Here is a 21,147-nt window from a genome sequence, read left to right as displayed (position 1 = left end):
GAGCGCGATTCGACGGAGACGATCGACGGGAAGGTGACAACGGTTACCGTGTACAGTGAGAAGCAGGAATCATGACTCCGAAACGTAAGTGTGCATTTGCCCCTGTTTCGCAATGTTAATTTATTTGATTTTTATTAACAACCCAAAACCAAGGTTTATGTGACCTTCAGTCGTAATCTGCTTTGTTATTTGTATGTTTTGTGAGAATTGTGATGAATAATTGATTTTACAGTTTCTGAATTGGAAATAATAGGTATGTTGGGGTTGTACGATGGACGTTCTGCGGGTTGACCAATGTGGGTGATTTATGCTTGATTCGTTGTTGAATGGGGTTTGGTAGACTATTTTGGGGGCCACAGTCACAATCATTATTTGATTTTATTTGTTTTTTTTCTTGATCCGAGCATAGTATTGGGTTTGGTAGACTGTTTTGGGGGTTTGTCGTTGTGTGTTGTACAGTTAATGAATATAATTGTGGCCCAATATGAAATTAGTGTCGGATGTGAGTGGAAGCACATATAAGTTGGACTGTGTGTACAGTGCCACGTTGTGGTACGATGTCGTTTGGTTATTGTCACTCAGATATACAAATGTGATAAATTACAAATTTGACAAATTACACGCACACCTTTGTCACAGTTACGTCAAGCACTTCTCAGTCACATTTGAAACCATGGTGCGTAATTTGTCACAGTTATGTCAAATACTTCTCAGTCACATTTGAAAAACATGCCGTGAATGTGTGCGCATAAGTTGTCACAGTCATGGCCATGAATGTGTGTGTGTAATTTGTCACAGTTACGCCAAGTACTTCTCAGTCACATTTGAAACAGTGGCCGTGAATGTGTGCACGTAAGTTGTCACAGTCATGGCCGTGAATGCGTATGTCAAGTACTTCTCAGTTGCATTTGAAACAATGGCCGTGAATGTGTGCGCGTAAGTTGTCACAGTCATGGACGTGAATGTATATGTCAAGTACTTCTCATTCACATTTGAAACAGTGAATGTGTGAGCGTAATTTCTCATTCACATTTGAAACCATGGCCGTGAATGTGTGAGCGTAATTTGTCACAGTTACATGACGAACTTCTCATTCACATTTGAAACCATGGCCGTGAATGTGTGCGTGTAATTTGTCATATTCATGACCGTGAATGTGTGCGCGTAATTTGTCACAGTTACGTCAAGTACTTCTCAGTGACACTAGTCACATCACGAACATACTGACATGCAATGTTACGTATTGCTATTAAAGTACATATGTTATCAGTAGGATCTTGCTTGTATATGAAATGTGAATTTTTGGTGGCATTTTTTTTAGGAGGCTCAATTAAACATACACCACAGTCAGGCTCCAAGGCGAAAGTGACCAGCAGTGAAGGGACTAGAACTGGTAAAAGACGGCGGTCTCAAACTCCGTCATAGAATCTGAACGCATTAGGGCAAAGTAATGCTTGAAAGGGAAAGAAGCTGAAATATGAGCCTCAACAACGACTAAACAAACAACCAACATGTTACTACCGTTCCAACATTGCTGGAATTGTGAAGTTGGTGGCAGTGTCAAAACTGAATGATGAGCATTTGCAACATCTTCAGAAAATGCCTTTCTAGTTGTTATTGGATGCGATGCGAAAAACCGATCTAAACCAACATGAATTCCAAAAATGTGATGACATTGTAATGAGGATCATTCAAACATTTGTTCCAGATAAGTCGGCTTTCATGATTAGTGGTAAACACATTGAGCTTACCAGCATCGATATGTAACTAATATTTGGAATTCAAGGTGGTAAGAAGAGTTTAGATCTGTCACATGGGCCAAGACTCCCAACTGACTTCATCCAACAAAGGTGTCCCAAAATAGCACGCATAAACTTGAAAACCATTAAGGAACTGTTGATGGATGCATTACTTGGGGACACTACTCTGGATCACCAAGATGTAGCAAAGTTACTGAGTTTGTACTTGTGTGGGAAGTTATTCTTTGCTACTTCAGGAGAGACCGTGGGATAGGGGTTCGTCCGGGTTGTAGAGGATCTAGACAACATGAAGGCATATGATTGGGCTGGAGCAATCTGCACAACTTTGATGGAGTCAATTAAGGGATTTTACTCTAAGCCTGAGAAAGTTACTGGATGTGTTACTGTCCTACTTGTAAGTGCTCTTTGTTTTTTTTTTTTCCCACAATATAATTTTGTATTTGTTTGAAAAACTTTCACAGCTAATATTTTTAACCCATGGTCCCACAGTTTTGGATATGTGAGCACACCAACTTGATACAAGAAGATCGTGGAGATGGATTTCCGAGGTTTATCAAATGGAATATCAGCAAGTTGGTCACAAAGATAAGAGCAGTGGACATTGAGCAGCCAAATGATGTGGAAGTACGATTTTCTGTACCGTTAGAGTAAATATTAGATGTGCCAATTTACTATTTTTGAATTTTTATTTTTAAATTGTTTGCAGGTTGTGGTAGGAGATCTGCACATTAGTCATTCTAAACGGCGCTTCATGAAGACCAAAGACGTTAAACAAATTGGAGCAAAGGCCGAATGTTCAAAGTGCAGTGGGATTGGTGCTGAGAGTAATGATCAGTGTGCTCGGGGTGCATCTATGTCTGAAGAATACCAGAGAGCACTGCTTGATATTGGTGTGCTTAAGATAGAAGTAGCACGTAAATCTGATGTCATATTTGCATTACAGACAGAACTGGCAACAATGAGGACAACGTATGAAGAAAAATGTGCCAAGTTAGAACAAGAAATCACAATGAACAATAAGCAGAAGGAATGTGACATTGAAAGGATGCAACAGCTAGTGAATGAACTTAATGACAAAAATGCGAAGCTCGTGGAACAGTTGGAGGAGTACGTAGTCCATGAATACACCCAAGCAGCTGCTGGTGTACAGGAGATGAAGCAAAGTAATAAGGAAATGTACCACTGTGACGCAAACGTACTTGCCATTATGCCATTGTCAACATCGTTTCCATCTGATGTGAATGAGAGGACAGAGTTTCAAGGGGTGGATACTCATGTGACCCCGATCAACAACATTGGGCAAATGGCATGTGATGTGGATTTAATGGCTGGTATTAATCAAAACACTGGAACAACTGCGTTGCAAAACTCGCTTGTGAGAAACATTAAAAAGAAAAATAGGAAGGAGCATAAACTGCCAGAGTATGAATATCCACTGGGTTTGCGGAGGCAAAAGAAACCATCTGATAGTGGTGTGGTCAATGAGGGTGAGTGTGACAGTAAACAAGAAATGGAAGATGACATCATTGAGGTTGACAACATTGCAGACCCAGATAGGACATTTTCTCGGTTTAACTTGACTAATCGTCTACTAATCTGGAAGTTGTTATCAACACAAGAGAAAGAGAAGCTTAAAGAAGCATATGAGAAAGGGAGTGACAGGTAGGTTATGCAACTTGCTCTTACCATTATGCATTTGTACATGAATTTATTGTTCAAAAAATGTATTGCAGTGTACAAGTCTGGACTGGACCGCATGTGTCCAACTCTGTGTCTTTCAATGACATACGGGCGATCGTTAAGGGGACATTACGAGGCAATGTAAGTATGGTATTTGTAATTACTCGTCAAACTTCTGAAGCTTCTTCACATAGAATGCAATTTACGTACATGTATACAAGGCAAGGAAACATGCAAGGAAAAATAAAAATTGTTTTCTTTTTCACGTAGGTCATTGATGCCTACGCAGAAATGCTGATGTACGAGCAGCAGATGAAGTCGCCTAAATCCAAGGATGCCGAAAATCATACATTTTCAGCACATTATGTTTGGTAAGACATGCAACTGAAGAAATGAATATTGCCATTTTTAGTTTGTCATTTTATATTTCCAAAATGAATGTCTGCAGCCTACGATAAGAGATATAGCCGAAGATGTACGTGACAGGAACTTCGCATTGCGTGCCTCGCATGCCCTGAAGGCCAGATATATTCAATTCCCAATCCACTTAGATAACCATTGGACACTAATGGTTTATGACATTGGGAAGGGGTTTTGGTTGCATTACAACTCTATGAAACCAAGACGTGGGAGGAAAGACAAACATTACTGGGAAGCGTCGTTGCTGGTTAGTAAACATCAATTACTTTCTTGCAGTGATATTTGTATTTTATTTTGGACAACAATACTAATTATTGTAATATAAATTTGACAATAATGTAGAAATCCTACTTTGAGGATTACATAAATCGCAGACTGAAGGTGGGCACAGTTGAAACACAAGATTTGGTGAAGGAGCTTCTAGTGGTTGATTATTGTCCGCAACAAAAACCAGAATCGTAAGTTTGTTACGTTTCTTTCCAACGTATGCCATTCATGTTTTCGTACATTGCACGTGGTCTCTTTTGACATTGTTACTAATGACTTAAATTTTCGTGATAGGAATGATTGTGGAATTATAGTATGCTTCATTATGAAGCAACTTGTGCGTCACGTAGATATTGACAAGTCAATGGGCGGGGAGAGCTACAGAACAATACGAGCCGGTATGGTGAAGTCATTTGTGAATGACAGGAGAAGGTCATTTGTGGCTGCCAATTGACTGTCTTCTGACGGTGGTATATAGGTGCAGATTTGATATTTTGGGTATATAGTCACACTGTTTTTGCTTTGGAATGGTATTAAAAGCTTGCTGGCACAGGAATAATTGGAAGTTTATGATGTTTTTCGTAGCATGGTGAATATGGATTACTAATTAGTGTATTTTGTTTTGGAAATAGGTAACAATGGATAATTGACATTTTTGGGAATGCAATTTATTTTCTTAATATGGCTTTATGTGTCATTCAGTAATGTGAATAGGAATTTAAGGGCACCAGGAATGTTGCATACATAAGTGTGAATGTGGTTGTCTAAATGTGAATGTAATTGGTAATGCGACTCATAATGTGAGTTGAATGTGAATGTTAATGCCACAAAACAATGAGGGTTGTTCATTTCTAATACACAGATTGTGTTCGTGAATGTATGTCAGTGTTTGGTACTTGTATTAGGGACTGTGAAATTGCAAATATGAAAGTGGTTGACTGAGGGTGAAGTTGTATGTAAATGTGTTGGTGATTGTGACAGCGAATGCGAATGTGAATAACAGAACAGGTTTGGTTGTGTAACTGTAACACCCAAAAAGCAAATGTGACTGTGTCACAATGTTTTGAACTTTTTTGGAAATGTGAAATACAAATGTGAATGTGGTTATGTGAATGTGAATGGTTACGTTTATGTCATGGTGAATGTGAAATTGGATGTAATTGTGAATGACATAACAGGTTTGGTTATATACCTATTACGCCCAAAATGGAAATGCGAATGTATGATTGTGTTGTGCACTATTTTTGCGAATGTGAAATACAGATGTGAATGTGGTTGTCTGAATGTGAATTATTATGTTTATATCATAGTGAATATGAAATACGATGTGATTGTGTTTGTTAGAACAGGTTTTGTTGTCTACACTTAATAGCAAGATTGTGGTGCCGAATGTGTAACAGTTTCGTGCACTTTTCTTACTGAGTGGGAAAAAGAGGAATGTGAATGTGTTTGTGTAAATGATATTGCCAAATTCAATGTGATAAGGAATCTTGATTGGCTTTGACAATTTCAAATGTCAAGAATTTGCTGTAATTTAACATTGACTAACCGGTTGCATGACAACCTGTCAGATGGAGACAATAACAACACCACCTATGTTACAAAATAAATGTCTTCTCACATGCAAGGCCAGTGTGCAACACATTTTGTCTAACGTATTCTGTAGGTCTGAAACATACGTTTGCATGACCAAATAAGTAAACATGTAACAGCAACATATGAATGAGACAGTGTGAAAGAAAAAATAACTGAATGATCAATTGTAAACAGTGTCTTCACTTATTAAAATCTGTCACCAATTGGCTTCAATACATGCTACTACAAGAATACGATGCTGCTATTCAAAACAGATTACAAAAGTGAATGCTAAATGCCTATTACTAAATTGGTTCTTTACATGTCTTTCGGTTGTGGCTGCCCATGTGTCCACATCGACCGCACCTAATCTGACTTAGTTTCTCTCCCCGAGATGGTATTCAATTCTTCTTGGGTCGCCCTGGAGGACGTTTAACTGCCGGTGGATATATGATGAAGTCGTCTTCCGAAAGGGGGGTTTGTCAACTGTTAGTATTGGCTGAATGTATCCAGAATAAGCGACTTTATACTGATCCACAGTGAAAAAGTGTTCAACAAATGTACTGAAATCCCTTCCACTACTTTGTATTGCAACCACCGCATGTGCACATGGGAATCCGTTCAATTGCCACTAGAAGCAAGAACATGAACGCTTGCCAACGTCTACCAACACCGTCGGAAATGAATAGACCTCATATATGTCTTCATTTGACTGGCTAACAATCCATGTGCAACCAGTGGAGTACGCCTCCCTAACACGGCTTTCCATTTTCAGACAAAGTAAACCATTCCAATTAGTAGCCAAAACTTTATGCTCAGCCCTCATAGTCATTATTTGATTTCTGATTGTATCAACCAACCTTGTGATTGGATAATTACGGGCATCAAGTATCCATTTATTAAACGATTCTGCAACGTTCGAGGTCATCTCCCTATACCGTCTGCCCCTGTTCACATTATGAAAACATAATGAAAATACTATCACATATTGGGTACTTGCAATGTTAGCACATGTAAGTCTCGTATGAACCTGAAAAATGCATTGGCCCAATGCTTCGGTGGCATATCTTCCAAGAAATTATTTATTCCAGATCGTCCTGTTCCTTTTAGCTTCTTCCAATGCTGCTGAAACGAAGCCTCGGTTGGAGCATACGCACATTTACGCAACTTCGCCATTAAACCAAAACGTACACGGTTGTCAACCCATCGTAATTTGTCCCTTAAATTTGCTTGGAGATGTTGTAAGCAGTACGCATGGTGTGCAGATGGGAATACAGCAAGCAAGGATTCAAGCAGCCCAATATTATGGTCCGATATGAAAGTTAATGTGCGAGCACTACTAACAACCTTTGTCAGTTGCTGTAAAAACCAAGTCCAATTTGCAGTTGTATCAGAGTCAGCAATAGCAAAAGCTAATGGGAATAAACCTGCCAGATTCAACAGGTTTACCTTAGATGAAATATTTTTAACAAAGTTTACGTCCACATTAATAATTGTTCACAATTCGAATCGCACCACACACAATGTTAGTAAAATAACATTCAATTGGAAACAAACTTGCAATTGGGAATCACCCACTACTGTAGTGGACTTAAAAAAAAAAGATTAGCCACAATGTAATGCATTACTATATGGAAGTATAAAGTAATCATCGTAAGAGACATACCTTTGTTGCCATCCTTCCCGTCGCTGCAAGCAAATTGCCTTTAAATCTCCCTTTTAAAAAAGTGCCATCAAGAAACAATAATGGGCAGATATGGTTGAATCCGTCAATGCAAGCTTTGAATGAAATGAAGAACCGCTTAGACTGCTCAAAATCCAAGTTGACATAACTCCCAGGGTTGTAATGCATAACCGCATCCGCGTACCACCTAAGTTGATCAAATGAAGCATGGTAGTCACCATACACCTCGCCTCTTGCCTTCTCCACACCTAACCATGCTACATGGTAACTAACATTAAGGCCGTACTCATTTTTTAGCTCAAACACGACGTCAGTAGGACGTGTAAGCGGCTTATCACGTAACCGATCACCGATAACATTGCAAACCAATTCAGAGTTAAGCCTGTTATTCTTCCCAGTGCAAACAACAACACCACAACTATGCAAGTTGTTCAACCTCTTCAAGTAAAAATAACCATTGCATGTTTGAACCCTTCCATGTACCAACCATGAACACCCTTTTTGCTCTCGTAATGTGCACACTGCCGTAACCCAAACTGAGTCATTTTTAACAAATTTGAAGTCAAACCCACACTCAATAGCATATTTGGACAAAACCAAATGGAAAGCAGCAACACCCCTTTCGAAACATTGGCCGACATGACTAATGCCATGTGACCAATCAACTGTCATCAACATTTTCTCACTATGGTGACAATAATTGGCCAACAAATCTACACTACATTGGGAACCTGTAAATGGTTCACTATCAGGATCCAGATGATTTGCAGACATAGTCCCACTAAATTGAGTACCTCGATTCAAATCATCCACCTCATTTTGCAAGTCAATCACAACGTTAATATGGGTAACGCCAATGGACCTTGCAATGGAAAACATGTTTTCCATGTCTACATCATTACACAACATCACTTGATTCTCGTGACACGGTAATTTGTAAGATATTGAAATCGATGATGGTGTCACATCCACCCACCTATCACATAAATTTTGTATCAAACGTTTTAATGTCAATCCATTAACACCCCTGACAGCAACCGTTGATGAACCGAAGGTGCAAAAAAGCATGATGTCCATATCCTGCACAACAAAATGAATGAAACATTAACCGTGGCATACATCCTACAAAAAACAATCACAAAACAATCACAACATCGCCCAACCCACATCCAATCACATTCAATTTTATATCTGCACAATGACAACCCCAATTAAATAACATACAAAGAGAAGTTAGATTAACATTAATATACATTCCAATAAATTCCATCAACCGATACAATTTTCACATTCAGTTGTAAAAAATAGAAACCAAAGACTTTGCGAAACGAAATGTGACACATATTTCTACAAAAAAATACAAGAATCAGACAACACAATACAAAAACCAAGTACTTCTCCATGTGTATGTTACCTACATTCACATACATTCCAATAGTATCCACAGACAAGCAAATGTGACATTGATAAACAAAAAAATGAAGCCCAATAATTTTGCGATTCGTAACGTGACACATATGTTTTGAAAAAGCACCACAACTGCAAAACACAAACTAAATACAAACGAATGTAACACAGACCATGACCATATAACAGCCTTCGAATCTACAGAATTGCGCCAATGTAAAGCTGCACCATTTCACAGAACGCAGCAACATTCTCACATTCCCAATTTCTAATCTAATAAGCTATCGTAAAATACTATTACGAAACGAAATGTGACATGTATGTGAACATTATAACACAATATCATTACCACGGAAGTTGATACAAGATTACCATAACAAAGTCTACCAATGGATTGCTATGACAGATTGCGAAATTCTTACGATATATGAGGACATTGAAAACAAAACATTCGGGAAAAAACCAGATCAACACTCACCAATTGAATAAGCAGACAACTTGATCTCCTTCCCTCAAACAATCTGACTCGAAAGCGGCAAGATGAAACAACCAAACCAGAGCAACACTCACCAATTGAAAACCTAACACAGTCCGCGATCATGGCGAATATCACGGCACCAAACAATATGGAAAGAAAACGGTTAACACATTGCAAGCTGTATGAAGGGTATAATAGTGAACTAATTCAATTAAAACACAATAGATGGGACTTAATGGAATACTTTGTAATTTAAATAGGACTTCACACTTAATAAGAAATTTCTTAGGACTTAACATAGTATAAGTCTCCCTAATAGGACTTATAAATAATTTTCCCAGAAATTTATCACAAAAATATAATTAATTATAAATTTTAATGACAATTTAAAAAAAATCGTTACAAAAAGACGTCACTAATTTTCAACTTGCAACGGCAGTTTGAAAAATTTGTTACAGAAAAACGTCACTAATTATAAGTTTTAATGACAATTTATAAAAATGATGACAAAAAAAATTCACTAATTGTTAATTTTTAGCAACATGTGTAAAAAATTGTGACAAAAATTTATTTTTAGCGACGATTTAACTAGCACTTATTTTCAATAGGACTTGATGAGAATTAAATTCAACTATTAAGACCTATTGATAGTTTATCTTAATTATAAAATTTATTTTAATTATTTAAATTTGTTATTTAATTAAATTTCACGTACAAATTATTTATAAAAAAACAAAATTAATGTTGCTACCCGATAATCATAATTATATAGAGCTAGCAAATGAAACTCTAAAATAATGTTGCTGACATTAGTAAATGAGTAATGATATATACATGAATAATTAATACTAAATTTTTATACAAAATAATATGTTTTAATGTAAATTTTTTATTTAAAAATAAAACTTATGGGAGGATAGTTATTATTTACAAAACTTGCTTAGCCATAAATGGTATGGAATTTGGTCAAAAAACGGTTAAAAATCATCACCAAAGATCCTCTAGAGTGTTTTTTTTCTAAAGTTTCCTAAAGTGGTGTATTGTTTGGTTGAGATTTAATGCTGAAAAATTGATGTGACTTGTCATTAAATCTCAGCCACACAATGCATCACTCTAGGAAACTTTAGGAAAAAAAAAACTCTAGAGGATCCTTGCTCAAAAATCATTGTTTAGACTTGAATTTTGTTCATTAAGTCAGTTTTCTTTTTGTTATTATTATTATTATTTTTTATCAAACTATTAAATTTGAAGTCATTCCACAATTGGCTTGTTTGGTTGAACTTTTTTTAAGATGAAAGTTGATAATCAGAAAATATAAACTAAAAGCACTCATTTATCAACTTTTAAATAATCAGCTTATTTACGTTACAGTAATGGTATAGAGCTCGAATTTGGCTCGAAATTAGGGGGAAGAAGAAGGAGGAGGAGGAGGAGGAGAAGAAGGAGAAGAAGAACTCGACTGGAGGGGCCAACAAATCAGGCGGAGATGGAGGCAGAGGCGGAGGCGGGTGGAGGCGGGGCTGCTATGCCGACGAGCGACGAGGGACGAGCTGCGAGATCGGCCGACGAGCTAGGACGCCGACGAGCTGCGACGATGACGACCTGCGTTCTCGCTCTCGTCTCTGTGTTCTCTCTCTCGCCTCTGTTCAACTCAACGAAGAAGAAGAAAGAAAAGGAAGAAAAGAAAAGGAAGAAGAAAAAAAATATATCAAAACCCAAAACGACGTCATTTTGGGTTTTGAGCCAAATTCGAGCCCCTAATTTCGGGCCCTCAAACATTATTCTTTACGTAATCGATGGTGCTACATGTACCAATTAGTGTACTAACTACTGTACCGACACTAGTTATGACATTATTACTGACCCAACTCATTATACAAATTACAAATACCAAAAATCTCTTAAATTATACCACATCATCAATTGATACATTAGTTAGTATACTAATTGGTGCACATAGCATTATTCTTAAGTTATTTCTACTTTAATAAGATATAAGCAGAAGTTATCCTAAATAATCTAATTCATACTCCTAAATTAAAAAAATATATATAATCACTTCTTAAAAGTTACAACAAACAATCTCAATGATGTTTGGGTAAATTTCACTGACACCCACTGAAATTTATGTTTATTACAATTCCCCCCTCACCTTTTGAAAATTCAATCTCCCCATGAGGTTTAAAGTTTCATTACATATTTCCCCCTTAGCAATTTAATTTTTTTAAATACCAATTTTGCCCTCATTGGGTAAATTACATTGACACCCCTCACATATTAGAAATTACAATCCCCTCCCTAAGGTTTAAAGTAGCATTACCAATTGCCCCCTCGGTTAGTATTAGTTGGAAAAAAAATTATTTGAAAAAAAATTTAATCAAAAAAAAATTTTTTGTTGGTAAATTTTTTAAATTTTTGTTTAAAAACTAACGTAAACTCATTTTTTGAATTTACGTTTTTTTTCTCAAATTTACAAACTGAGACAACCATTTATAAACTAAAAAAATTATCAAATAAGTTTTTATGACAGTTTTTTTAATTTTTGTAAATATAAATTGAAAACTGAAAACGAAATGGATATCAAATAGGTCTCAGATGGTAAAAATGTCGTAAAATTAACAAATAATTAAATAAAGTACCAACGTAAGAAATGATTTATCAAAAAATTCTTAGACTATGTATGGTTTGATTTTTAGAATTTTTTAAAAAAAATTAAAAATTAATTTGGTTAAGAAATAAAAAATAAAAAATAATTATTACTTAAGGGTAAAAAATAATTATCATTTTAACTTTTTGGCAGGTTATATACATACGCATGGCTGTTTCAATTTAATTTGTAAAAAATTATTTCTAACCACTCAAAAGATAAAAATTATATAAAAATGATAATTATTTTTTATTTTTTATTTCTTAACCAGATTAATTTTAAATTTTTAAATTTTTTTTCTAAAAATCAAATCGTACATAGCCTAAGAATCTTTTGATAAGTCATTTCTTACGTTGGTAACTTATTTAATTATTTGTTAATTTTACGATATTGTTACCATCTGAAGCCTGTTTGGTAACCATTTCGTTTTAAATTTTCAATTCATATTTACAAAAATTTTAAAAACTGTCATAAAAACTTGTTTGATAATTTTTTTGGTTTATAAATGGTTGTCTCAGTTTGTAAATTTGAGGAAAAAACATAAATTCAAAAAATGAGTTTATGTTGATTTTTAAAGAGAAATTTAAAAATTTTACTAATAATTTTTTTTTTCAATTTATTTTTTTTTCAAATAATTTTTTTCCAATTAATTTTTTTTTCAATGATTTTTTTTTTCCAACTAATACTAACCGAGGGCGCAATTAGTAATGCTATTTTAAACCTTAGGGAGAGGATTGTAATTTCTAAAATATGAGGGGTGTCAATGTAATTTACCCAATGAGGGCAAAATTGGTATTTAAAAAAATTAAATTGCTGATGGGAGAATCTGTAATGAAACTTTAAACCTCAAGAGGGAAGATGTAATTTTCAAAAGGTGAGAGAGAAACTGTAATAAATATAAACCTTAGGGGATGTCAGTGTAATTTACCCATGATGTTTTTATCCACCATCGCATTCAATTGCCAAGTTCTTTTTTATTTAAGAAAAATCTTGTCTATATCAACGAAAAATAAGTATATTTGTTTAATTTTTTTTTAAAATAAAAAATAATATTTAGATTAAAGTTTTCTAATATCACTGTAATTGCACGATCACGTCTACCATTACACTGCTATCGTCCCACCACCACTCCCTCACTACCACCACCACCGCCTCCTCCATTTCCACCACACCACCACCATTAATTCAACAAAATATAAAAACATATTTTCTGTAAAGAAAAAAAAAATTAAAGAAAAATTTTCCGTAAAAAATAATTTGGATGCCAAAAAATAAGTGTAGAAGTGTGCTATATAGTTGAAGGGGGAGGGGAAGATGGTGCAAAAACCAAAGTAGAAAACCATCAATATAAATTTTAATATTAATACAAGGATTTTGTGGGAAACCACTCGCCCAAGTGGAAAAATATCTGAGATTACCTATCTATGAGAGAGGGATTTATGTTGAACAATATGCCAAGCTACGGTCTTGGGTTGAACTGAACCAACACGGGGCATAGTGTTAAGCTGAGCTAACCCAACGCGAGATGTGGTATTGGGCCGAGCTGAACCTTTGTGGTAACCGAGTGCAATAAAAAAGGGCCGTGGTTTATGACTGAGCTGGTGATCGACAGATTGACCGGTCCAGGAGTGCTATGTCATTGCAGCACTGACTGAGAACAGAGCCAGCTGAGGAGCCAACCTGGCTTAGGTCAGTGTGAGATTGATCTAAGCTAGCATTCTAGGGACATCATAAGTGATTACTCGGTTGAGGCGCTCCACGTGGTCCAATGACAAGATGAGAGAAATCCGCTCTAAGCATGCGTCAATACCATTTGGCAGTTTGGCTAATATTGTTTGGCAGTATTGACACGTACATGTGTAAAGAAAGGAGAGGGCAGTATAATGCGCGCACAATCTAGGGCTGCATGGCTAGCCTAGATAAGATGGGCACACAGACTCTGGGGAAAGGTATGCAAATTCTTACAATTCTATCTCTAGCGCTCTGCTTTCTCTCTTCTTCTCCAAGAAAGCTAACTTGATCGTCAGATGGGTTTTCTAGCAAATCACCCGCCGAGTAGCTCACCTCTATTTTGTTCGTAGTGAGTCGGAGTTCTTTTGGAGCAAGACAAGCTTAGTAGCAACGCGTACGGAAGGCGACAGATATTTCCTTCCCGTACTCTAGCCAAGACTTGTTTTGATGTAGACTTTATTTATTTATTTTTCCCTAAAATTGAGGCCAAGCTACTAACGTTTTTGAATTATGAATGGTTTCCATGTACTCGCAGGAATGTAAACTATGCATTGCTCTCTTAAAAGCTAATCCTTTTTTGCATTCATAAATGGTACCCAAAAAAAGAAAGGATCTTAGTGTTTGGGTGTTTGAGACTTAAAATTGTATGACGGTAACTTGAACAAGTTTAGAGTCTAATTACCCTCATGCTGTGTGTTTGGTTGGGGATTTAAGAAGGAATTTAGAAAAAGAAATGGAAAAGGTAAGTAAAATGTAAATAAAATATACTTACATTTCACCTAGTTGCATACACATTTTCGTTTTCCCTTTTTAAATCCATTCTCAAATCCTCCAACCAAACATAACGTTAATTTAAAGTGTAAAGGAATTGTCCAAGCCCAACTTCTAATCCGAACTAGCTTAAACCCAACTTTTAGTCCGAATTAGTTATTTATACCAAACAATAAAATTGATTTAATTCCATATTTTATATATATATATGTTTATGTTTATTATATATGATAATATATTACTAAACTTTGAGATCGTGTTAGACAAATTTAAAATAAGCTTCATCAAAACAAAATTTTAATCTTGGCAAGTAATGTTTAGGCCCAAGTAATAGTAAACTAACAATCAGGCCCAAGTTTTATATTTAATAGAAAACTAAACTCAGTACAACAATTATTAAGTAAGATTGAATAAGTCATTATGCATTTTATTAAGTAAGCTTTATTAAATAGTATAAATAAAAAAATAATGTTCTACATTACGCACTTTTGTATGAATTTTGTTATAGATACAAAAGCAATGAGACGTATATTGATAAATACAAGTGGATCCTTGTTGGGCTTGGGTTGAGTTGGGCTCAAGGTACTATCGGGTGAGCCAGACTTAGCTTAATGGTGTACGGCTGAGATTCCCTCCAGGTAATGTCATTGTCTGGGCTTACCTGGGCCTGTGGAGTCATATTTTTACGATTCACTGTTCATTTTGTAAAATATTTCAGATATATTATTTATAAAAAAAATTTAAGTCGATTTAATAATCATAATGTTTTTATTTTATCGCGTTATGACCAAAAAAAAAAGAATGATTTCTTTTTTAAAAATACACTTGTCATTCATTTTTTTAAAGACAAATATGATAAATTAAAAAAATTATAATTGTTAGATTGACATAATTTTATTTTTTTATGAATAATATATGCATCATTTACATTAAAAAAAAATTCATTAAAATGACACTAGAAGTGAATCTCCTAGGGTAGGACAATACCTTCCCTTCGAAATCTGGTACTGGAGGAGGGTAGCCAACATGAATGGTAATGGAAAGTCCTATTCACATATAAATTCATATGACAAATGAAAAATGATTAGAAGCTCTAATGAGTTCTAATGGGAGTAGACTCGATTATGATATGATATTTTAGTCTTGATTTTATTTTATTTTATTTTATTTTCTACCACATAATTAGAGCTCAATTAGAGCACCAAAATTAGATGGATGTGTCATTGCTCATAACAAATTTCATATCAACCATGTAACAATACTATTTTTGTAAATATATATATATATATATATATATATCTTCATAATTATTTTGTTTTAAAATTAAAAAAAATCTACATTAAATTAGGGGTACTCGCAGTTCGATTTTGAACAGTTCGATTTGCAGTTTGCACCTTCCCGCATATGTGAAGTTTGGAAAAAATTGAACCCACAACTGCCCGTAGTGCGGGTTGCAGTTTGTACGAATAAGATTCGCGAATGTGCAAACAATTTGCAAATTGAACTTTTTTTCTTTAAAAATTTATTTTTGGTTTTTTTTTTTCGTTATGTAAATATTTATTTTGAGTCATTTTCTCACAATTTTCTAAAATGCTCAACATTAATAATTAATGAATTAAAGCTTATAAAATAAAAAATACAACAAAATCAATTTCTAACACAAACAAATTATTCAAAATCCTAAACTTTTAAATATATTATAAACTAACACAAGTACATCTCTTAAAATCCCAAAACTAAATTATCAAAATGATTCACTACCCAACAATATAATTAAAGTAAAATCATTCAAAATCTCAAACCTACTTAAACGTAATTATTCATTAACTTTTACATTCATCCAAAATATAATAATAAAAAAATAATAAATTGTTGTCAAATTTCATCTAATTCAAACCCATTAAATAAAATAAAAATATTTACAAACTCGCAAACTCCATCATTTAAAAATAGATATATATTTTAGTGCGGACAGATTTTTGCGAATGCGAGTACAACCCGCAACTCGCAATAATGTCATATTATAAGCCGCATCCATTCGCATTGTATATGTGAAATCGACCATTTATATGCGGATTGATTCGAGTTAAATAAATTGTACGACTTGAATAACCCCATACTCGGCCCTACATTAAACTAAATTATTATAAATTTTTTATTTGTATATTACCATCAAGTATATATGAGCTAGTATTTTTCATATAAAATTGCATTGGTTCTCTCGTTTCTCCACCGTGTACATCCAAAAGACAAAACAGATCACTAGAAATCAAAGCCTCATTATACGTGTTCGAGTTCAGACCTCCTCTTTTCTCTCAAATAACCAGCTACATTTGCCCATAGAGATTTCTTACCCAAAACCAAACAAAAATAAAAAACATTATAAAAAATAAAAATAATAAGGAGTTTAAATGCAAGAGAATGAAGATCATGTAATGGGGATCTTCTCAAGTAACCAGCTACATTTGCCCATAGTGATTTCTTATTATGGAGGTGTTTCACAAAAAGTTTTTTTTTTTCTTTTTAGACTAAAATAAAATATCATATCAAACTCATGATCATTTCATTTTTTCTCTCACAAATATTATATTCAATTACAAAAAAAATCTAATTCTCTTTTCAAACGCAACTATTTTAATTTATTAAAATAACTAAAAACTAAAATAATAACTTACTAAAATAGTCAATTTCCTAACCACTCTTGCCCAAAACCAAACAAAACATAAAAAAACATAAAATAAAATTGGAGTTAGTGCAAGAGAATGAAGATCATGTAATGGGGCTCTACCAGAAGCACCTCAAGATGGTGATGAGAAAATGGAACAAGTAGTTTTCTCGATGGAGCAAATCGGGTCGAACCAATCGGTCCAAATTGAGATTGCGAGGGAGGAGATCGCTGCAGTACAACAAGGTGGTGATAGTGGCCGTTGGATCAGCCACCATTCCACTCATTAGCCTCGCCAGTGATCTAAACATCAATGGTGTTACTATACTCTGCAATTACAACCAAAAACAACAATCACATTTTATAATCACAACCCATTTACATTTATAATAATCTCTTTTGCAACCACTAAATATGAATCTGTTTGGTATAGCTTAATATATATGAAAATCAGAAATCAAAAACACCTTGCCTCCTATTTCTAAATAATCAATGAGCAAAAGCTGCAACAAGACTAATTAAATTTTTTTTTTTAAAAAAAATTTTGAAAATATTAAAAATTAAAATTAAATAAACAATTACAAAATGCATCAATCTTTTTGGATTCTTGAAAGACAAAACAAAACTCTACCCTATTCTTAGGCTTATTTTGATAATTGGTTAAAATAGTAAACAAAATAAAAGTCATTAAATAAAAAGAAAAGTTTGCTTGTTTATTTTTTCACACATTTTTTTTTTTTTGTAAAAAATAAAATAAAATCAATTAAAATAATTAATTATAATGAGAACGAAGGGAAAGACATACCATGATTTTGATTGAGAAAGATGGGATGTCATGAATGAATCAATTATGCTACCATTCGTATGGACTGGCTTATTATGAGCAATCTTGCCATCAGAGAGAGAGAGTGAGAAGTAGTACTGTATTGTACTGTACTTTGATGGGTTGGTGTTTTAAGGCATTGTTCCGGATGTGTTACGATGGCATATATTTTTAGTTTTTACCGCACTTACGAATTATTTGGAAAGTGTTAAATTAATATATTTTTTTGATTTTTTATAAAAAAACGTAAAATATGGATTGAATTTGAAATGATATGGTAGAGAGGTAATATGATCTAAATAAGATGATTGTGACCTAAATAAAATAATATGTTAAAATAATATGTGTTATTTTAGCACATACCAAACAAGCACTTAAATTACATCATTTTTTTATTATATTTTATATTTTTTTTATAAAAAATTTAAAAATATATTTATTTAAATCATTTCTTAAAAAAAAATTGTTAAAAGTGGAGAGTAGGTAGTAACTGTTAATCTTTTGAGCTAAATTTCAGGCCTACTGTTCTCTACCCTACGTGTCGATTTGAATCTGATTAAGAAAAGAGACTGAGAAACCCAAGAGAAGAGAAGGGACTGAGGAGTTGAAAGTGCAGACCAAGCAATCAGGCCTTCGTTGCAGCTATAACTTCGGGCCTATCGACCACCCCACTCCCACTCACTCACCTCTTCTTCTATTTTAAAATTTTATAAACACTAGTATAATGTTAAAGTTTTGAATAAATTACAAGTACATCTCTAAAATTTATTTAAAATATAAATTATTTTTATAATTTTAAAAATGATATTATTTCTTTTACGGTTTATAATTTCATAATAAACGGTCTTTTTATTAATAAATTATCAAGTTAATTAATAATTTTTAACGATATTAAAAATTTATTTTAATTAATAATTCAGCTAATATTATTTTTGTATATGATAACAGTTATAAATTTAAATTTTTTAATTAATTTTTAAATATAAAATTCTAACAAGGGATATTTATAATTTTTCAAATAATAGAAGAGAATTTGTAGTTTAAATAAATCTCAGTGATGTATTTATAATTTATCCTAAAATTTTTATGGAAATTGCTTGCCTTGATGCTCAAGACATCTAATCAAATTGTGATAATCGTTAAAGAGTAAATATACCTGTGAGATTTTCTTGAGATTTTGGTTTCCAATCTCATCATCCTCAAATTTTGGTAATAATTATGATAAGGATTTAAAAAAATTATTAAAAACAATAACTTTTCTACGTATACAAAATTTAATTTTAAATTCAGTTACAATATTCATATATAGGGTGGAACCCACGTATCATGTAAGAAAATTGTATATAATTTTAAGATCAGAGTATATACACTTAAAAAAAATTTAAAAAATATTCAAAAATTATAAATATAATTTAAATCACACTATAAAAGAGTTAAATTTTGGGAGTAAGTTTTCTAGTGCATACTTTAGTTACAGTAATTAAAAACATTGGCTGGAAAACTGTTGGTGAATTTTGGGAGTAAGTTTTCTAGTACATAGTTTTATTGTTTAGTTACAGTAATTGAAAACATTTGGCTGGAAAACTGTTGGCTAGGAAAGATGGTATTGCCATGCATACATCTTTCTTGTGTATACGTGAACTTTATTAGAATTTTTCCTTAAATATTATTATTTTGAAATGGGTGAAATTGGCAGGGATGTAATCGGTTCGGTATAGTTGGTATTCAGGTAAAAAAAATTATCGATCCGATAATGTCGGTTTTATTATTTTGAAACCGATACAGACTATTTCTTCTATCAAACCGAACTGAACCAATTGAAATATTTTGGTTCAGTGCAGTTTAATTGGTCTAAAACTTTCAAATTTAAGCTACTTTTTAATATAGTTATCAATTTATATAAAAATATTAAATTAATTATTTATCCACCACTTTAAACATATCCAATCCATCCATCCATTTAATGTCGTCGTTTGGCAAAAATATTTTTAGTTAACTTTTTAGAGTTAGGATTTTTTTAGCATAGGATTAAAAAGTTTATTTGGCAAATTTTTTTTAATTTTTTTGAGAAAAAGTGAAATGAGTTTGGATATGATATTTTTATTGATTTTTTAACATATTTTGTTTTTTAATGGCTAATTTAGTCCCAACTCAACCAACCCACATAGCCAACAAAGCGAATAAATACTTTCAAATTCTTAGATTAACAAAAATACAAACAAAAAAAAATAATAATAAATATTAAGATTTCAAAAAAAATGAGTTAAAGTTAACCTTATATATAATAAACGTTTACTAATTTAGATTATAGAGAAGATAAGGTTAATTAATTGAGATTAATAATTTATTATACTTATTAATATCATTATATTAAATATATGAGTAATGCTATATGTACCAATTAGTGCACTAACTAGTATACTAATTGATAATGTGACATAATTTAAAATGTTTTTGGTATTTGTAATTTATTTAATGAGTGAAATCAATAATACTGCCATAACTAGTATCGGTACACTAGTTATTATATTAATTGGTACATGTAGCACCACTCTCTCTCTCTCTCTCTATATATATATATATTATAAATACAATACATATTAAAGTTGTTGATTTCAGTTTAGTTCGGTACATAAAGTGTTTGAATCAATACTAAATTGAAAATCGAAAAAAATTAAATTAGAAAATTACACAGACTAATTCTTATTAAAAAAAAAACTAAATATAACCATTTCAATATGATTCAATCGATTTTTTAATTTTTTTTACATCCCTAAAAATTGGTTTAGATAGATTTGTAAAGGTCCTCAAAAATTAACGACAGCTTAAGTGTAGTTTATCATAGGGGTGGCACCGTGGCATTTCCCGGAACAGGACCGGTTTCATCGGCCGTCATTATATAGTGCGGGGTTTTGTGTTTGAGTAAATTTAGTTCAGTCGTAATATCAGGTTCAACCCCGGGTGGTAGCTCCAAAATTCGTGGGTCGAAAGATCAAAACGACGTCGTTTTGATCTTTGTATTTTTTTTTTTTTTAGCAGAAGGAAGAAGAAGACGAGGGAGGAAGAAGGAGGAGGAGGGGAGAGGAGGGGAGGAAGAGAAGGAGAGGGAGGGGAGGGGGCCAACAAACTCGGGGCTGAGGCAGGGGCGGAGGTGTGGCGGCGAGGCAGAGGCGGAGCTGCGGCAAGGACGGCGAGGCGACGGAGCTGCCGCGAGGACGGCGAGGCGACGAGGACAGCGA

General features: G+C 33.5%; 1 protein-coding gene and 1 long non-coding RNA gene across 2 annotated transcripts; both read right to left on the bottom strand.

The window, feature by feature from the left end:
• Positions 1–6,333: 6,333 nt before the first annotated feature.
• LOC114302538 (uncharacterized) lies at positions 6,334–9,394 on the bottom strand. Its single transcript, XM_082908075.1, has 4 exons — positions 9,272–9,394; positions 7,369–8,466; positions 6,733–7,151; positions 6,334–6,649 (listed from the first exon to the last, which is right to left on the bottom strand). The coding sequence occupies exons 1-4, from the start codon at positions 9,392–9,394 to the stop codon at positions 6,334–6,336; spliced, it is 1,956 nt and encodes a 651-aa protein (XP_082764201.1).
• Positions 9,395–16,961: 7,567 nt separating this feature from the next.
• Positions 16,962–18,055, bottom strand: LOC145813685 (uncharacterized). Its single transcript, XR_014356906.1, has 2 exons — positions 17,891–18,055; positions 16,962–17,414 (listed from the first exon to the last, which is right to left on the bottom strand). It is a non-coding gene; the product is annotated as an uncharacterized LOC145813685 (long non-coding RNA).
• Positions 18,056–21,147: the final 3,092 nt, after the last annotated feature.

This window comes from Camellia sinensis, chromosome 15 (assembly GCF_055761805.1).
Source record: "Camellia sinensis isolate YWXY chromosome 15, ASM5576180v1, whole genome shotgun sequence".
Classification (NCBI taxonomy): domain Eukaryota; kingdom Viridiplantae; phylum Streptophyta; class Magnoliopsida; order Ericales; family Theaceae; genus Camellia; species Camellia sinensis.
Note: the sequence above shows the minus strand (reverse complement) of the source record. Positions and strands in the feature narration are given on the sequence as shown.

Excerpts from the sequence above, each read along its gene's own strand:
- LOC114302538 (XM_082908075.1), bottom strand. The coding sequence starts at position 9,394 with ATGATCGCGGACTGTGTTAGGTTTTCAATTGGTGAGTGTTGCTCTGGT. Across the intron at positions 7,152-7,368 it reads CGGGAAGGATGGCAACAAAG|GTAAACCTGTTGAATCTGGC; the intron begins GTATGTCTCTTA and ends ATTTCATCTAAG. Across the intron at positions 6,650-6,732 it reads TGGGCCAATGCATTTTTCAG|GGGCAGACGGTATAGGGAGA; the intron begins GTTCATACGAGA and ends TAATGTGAACAG.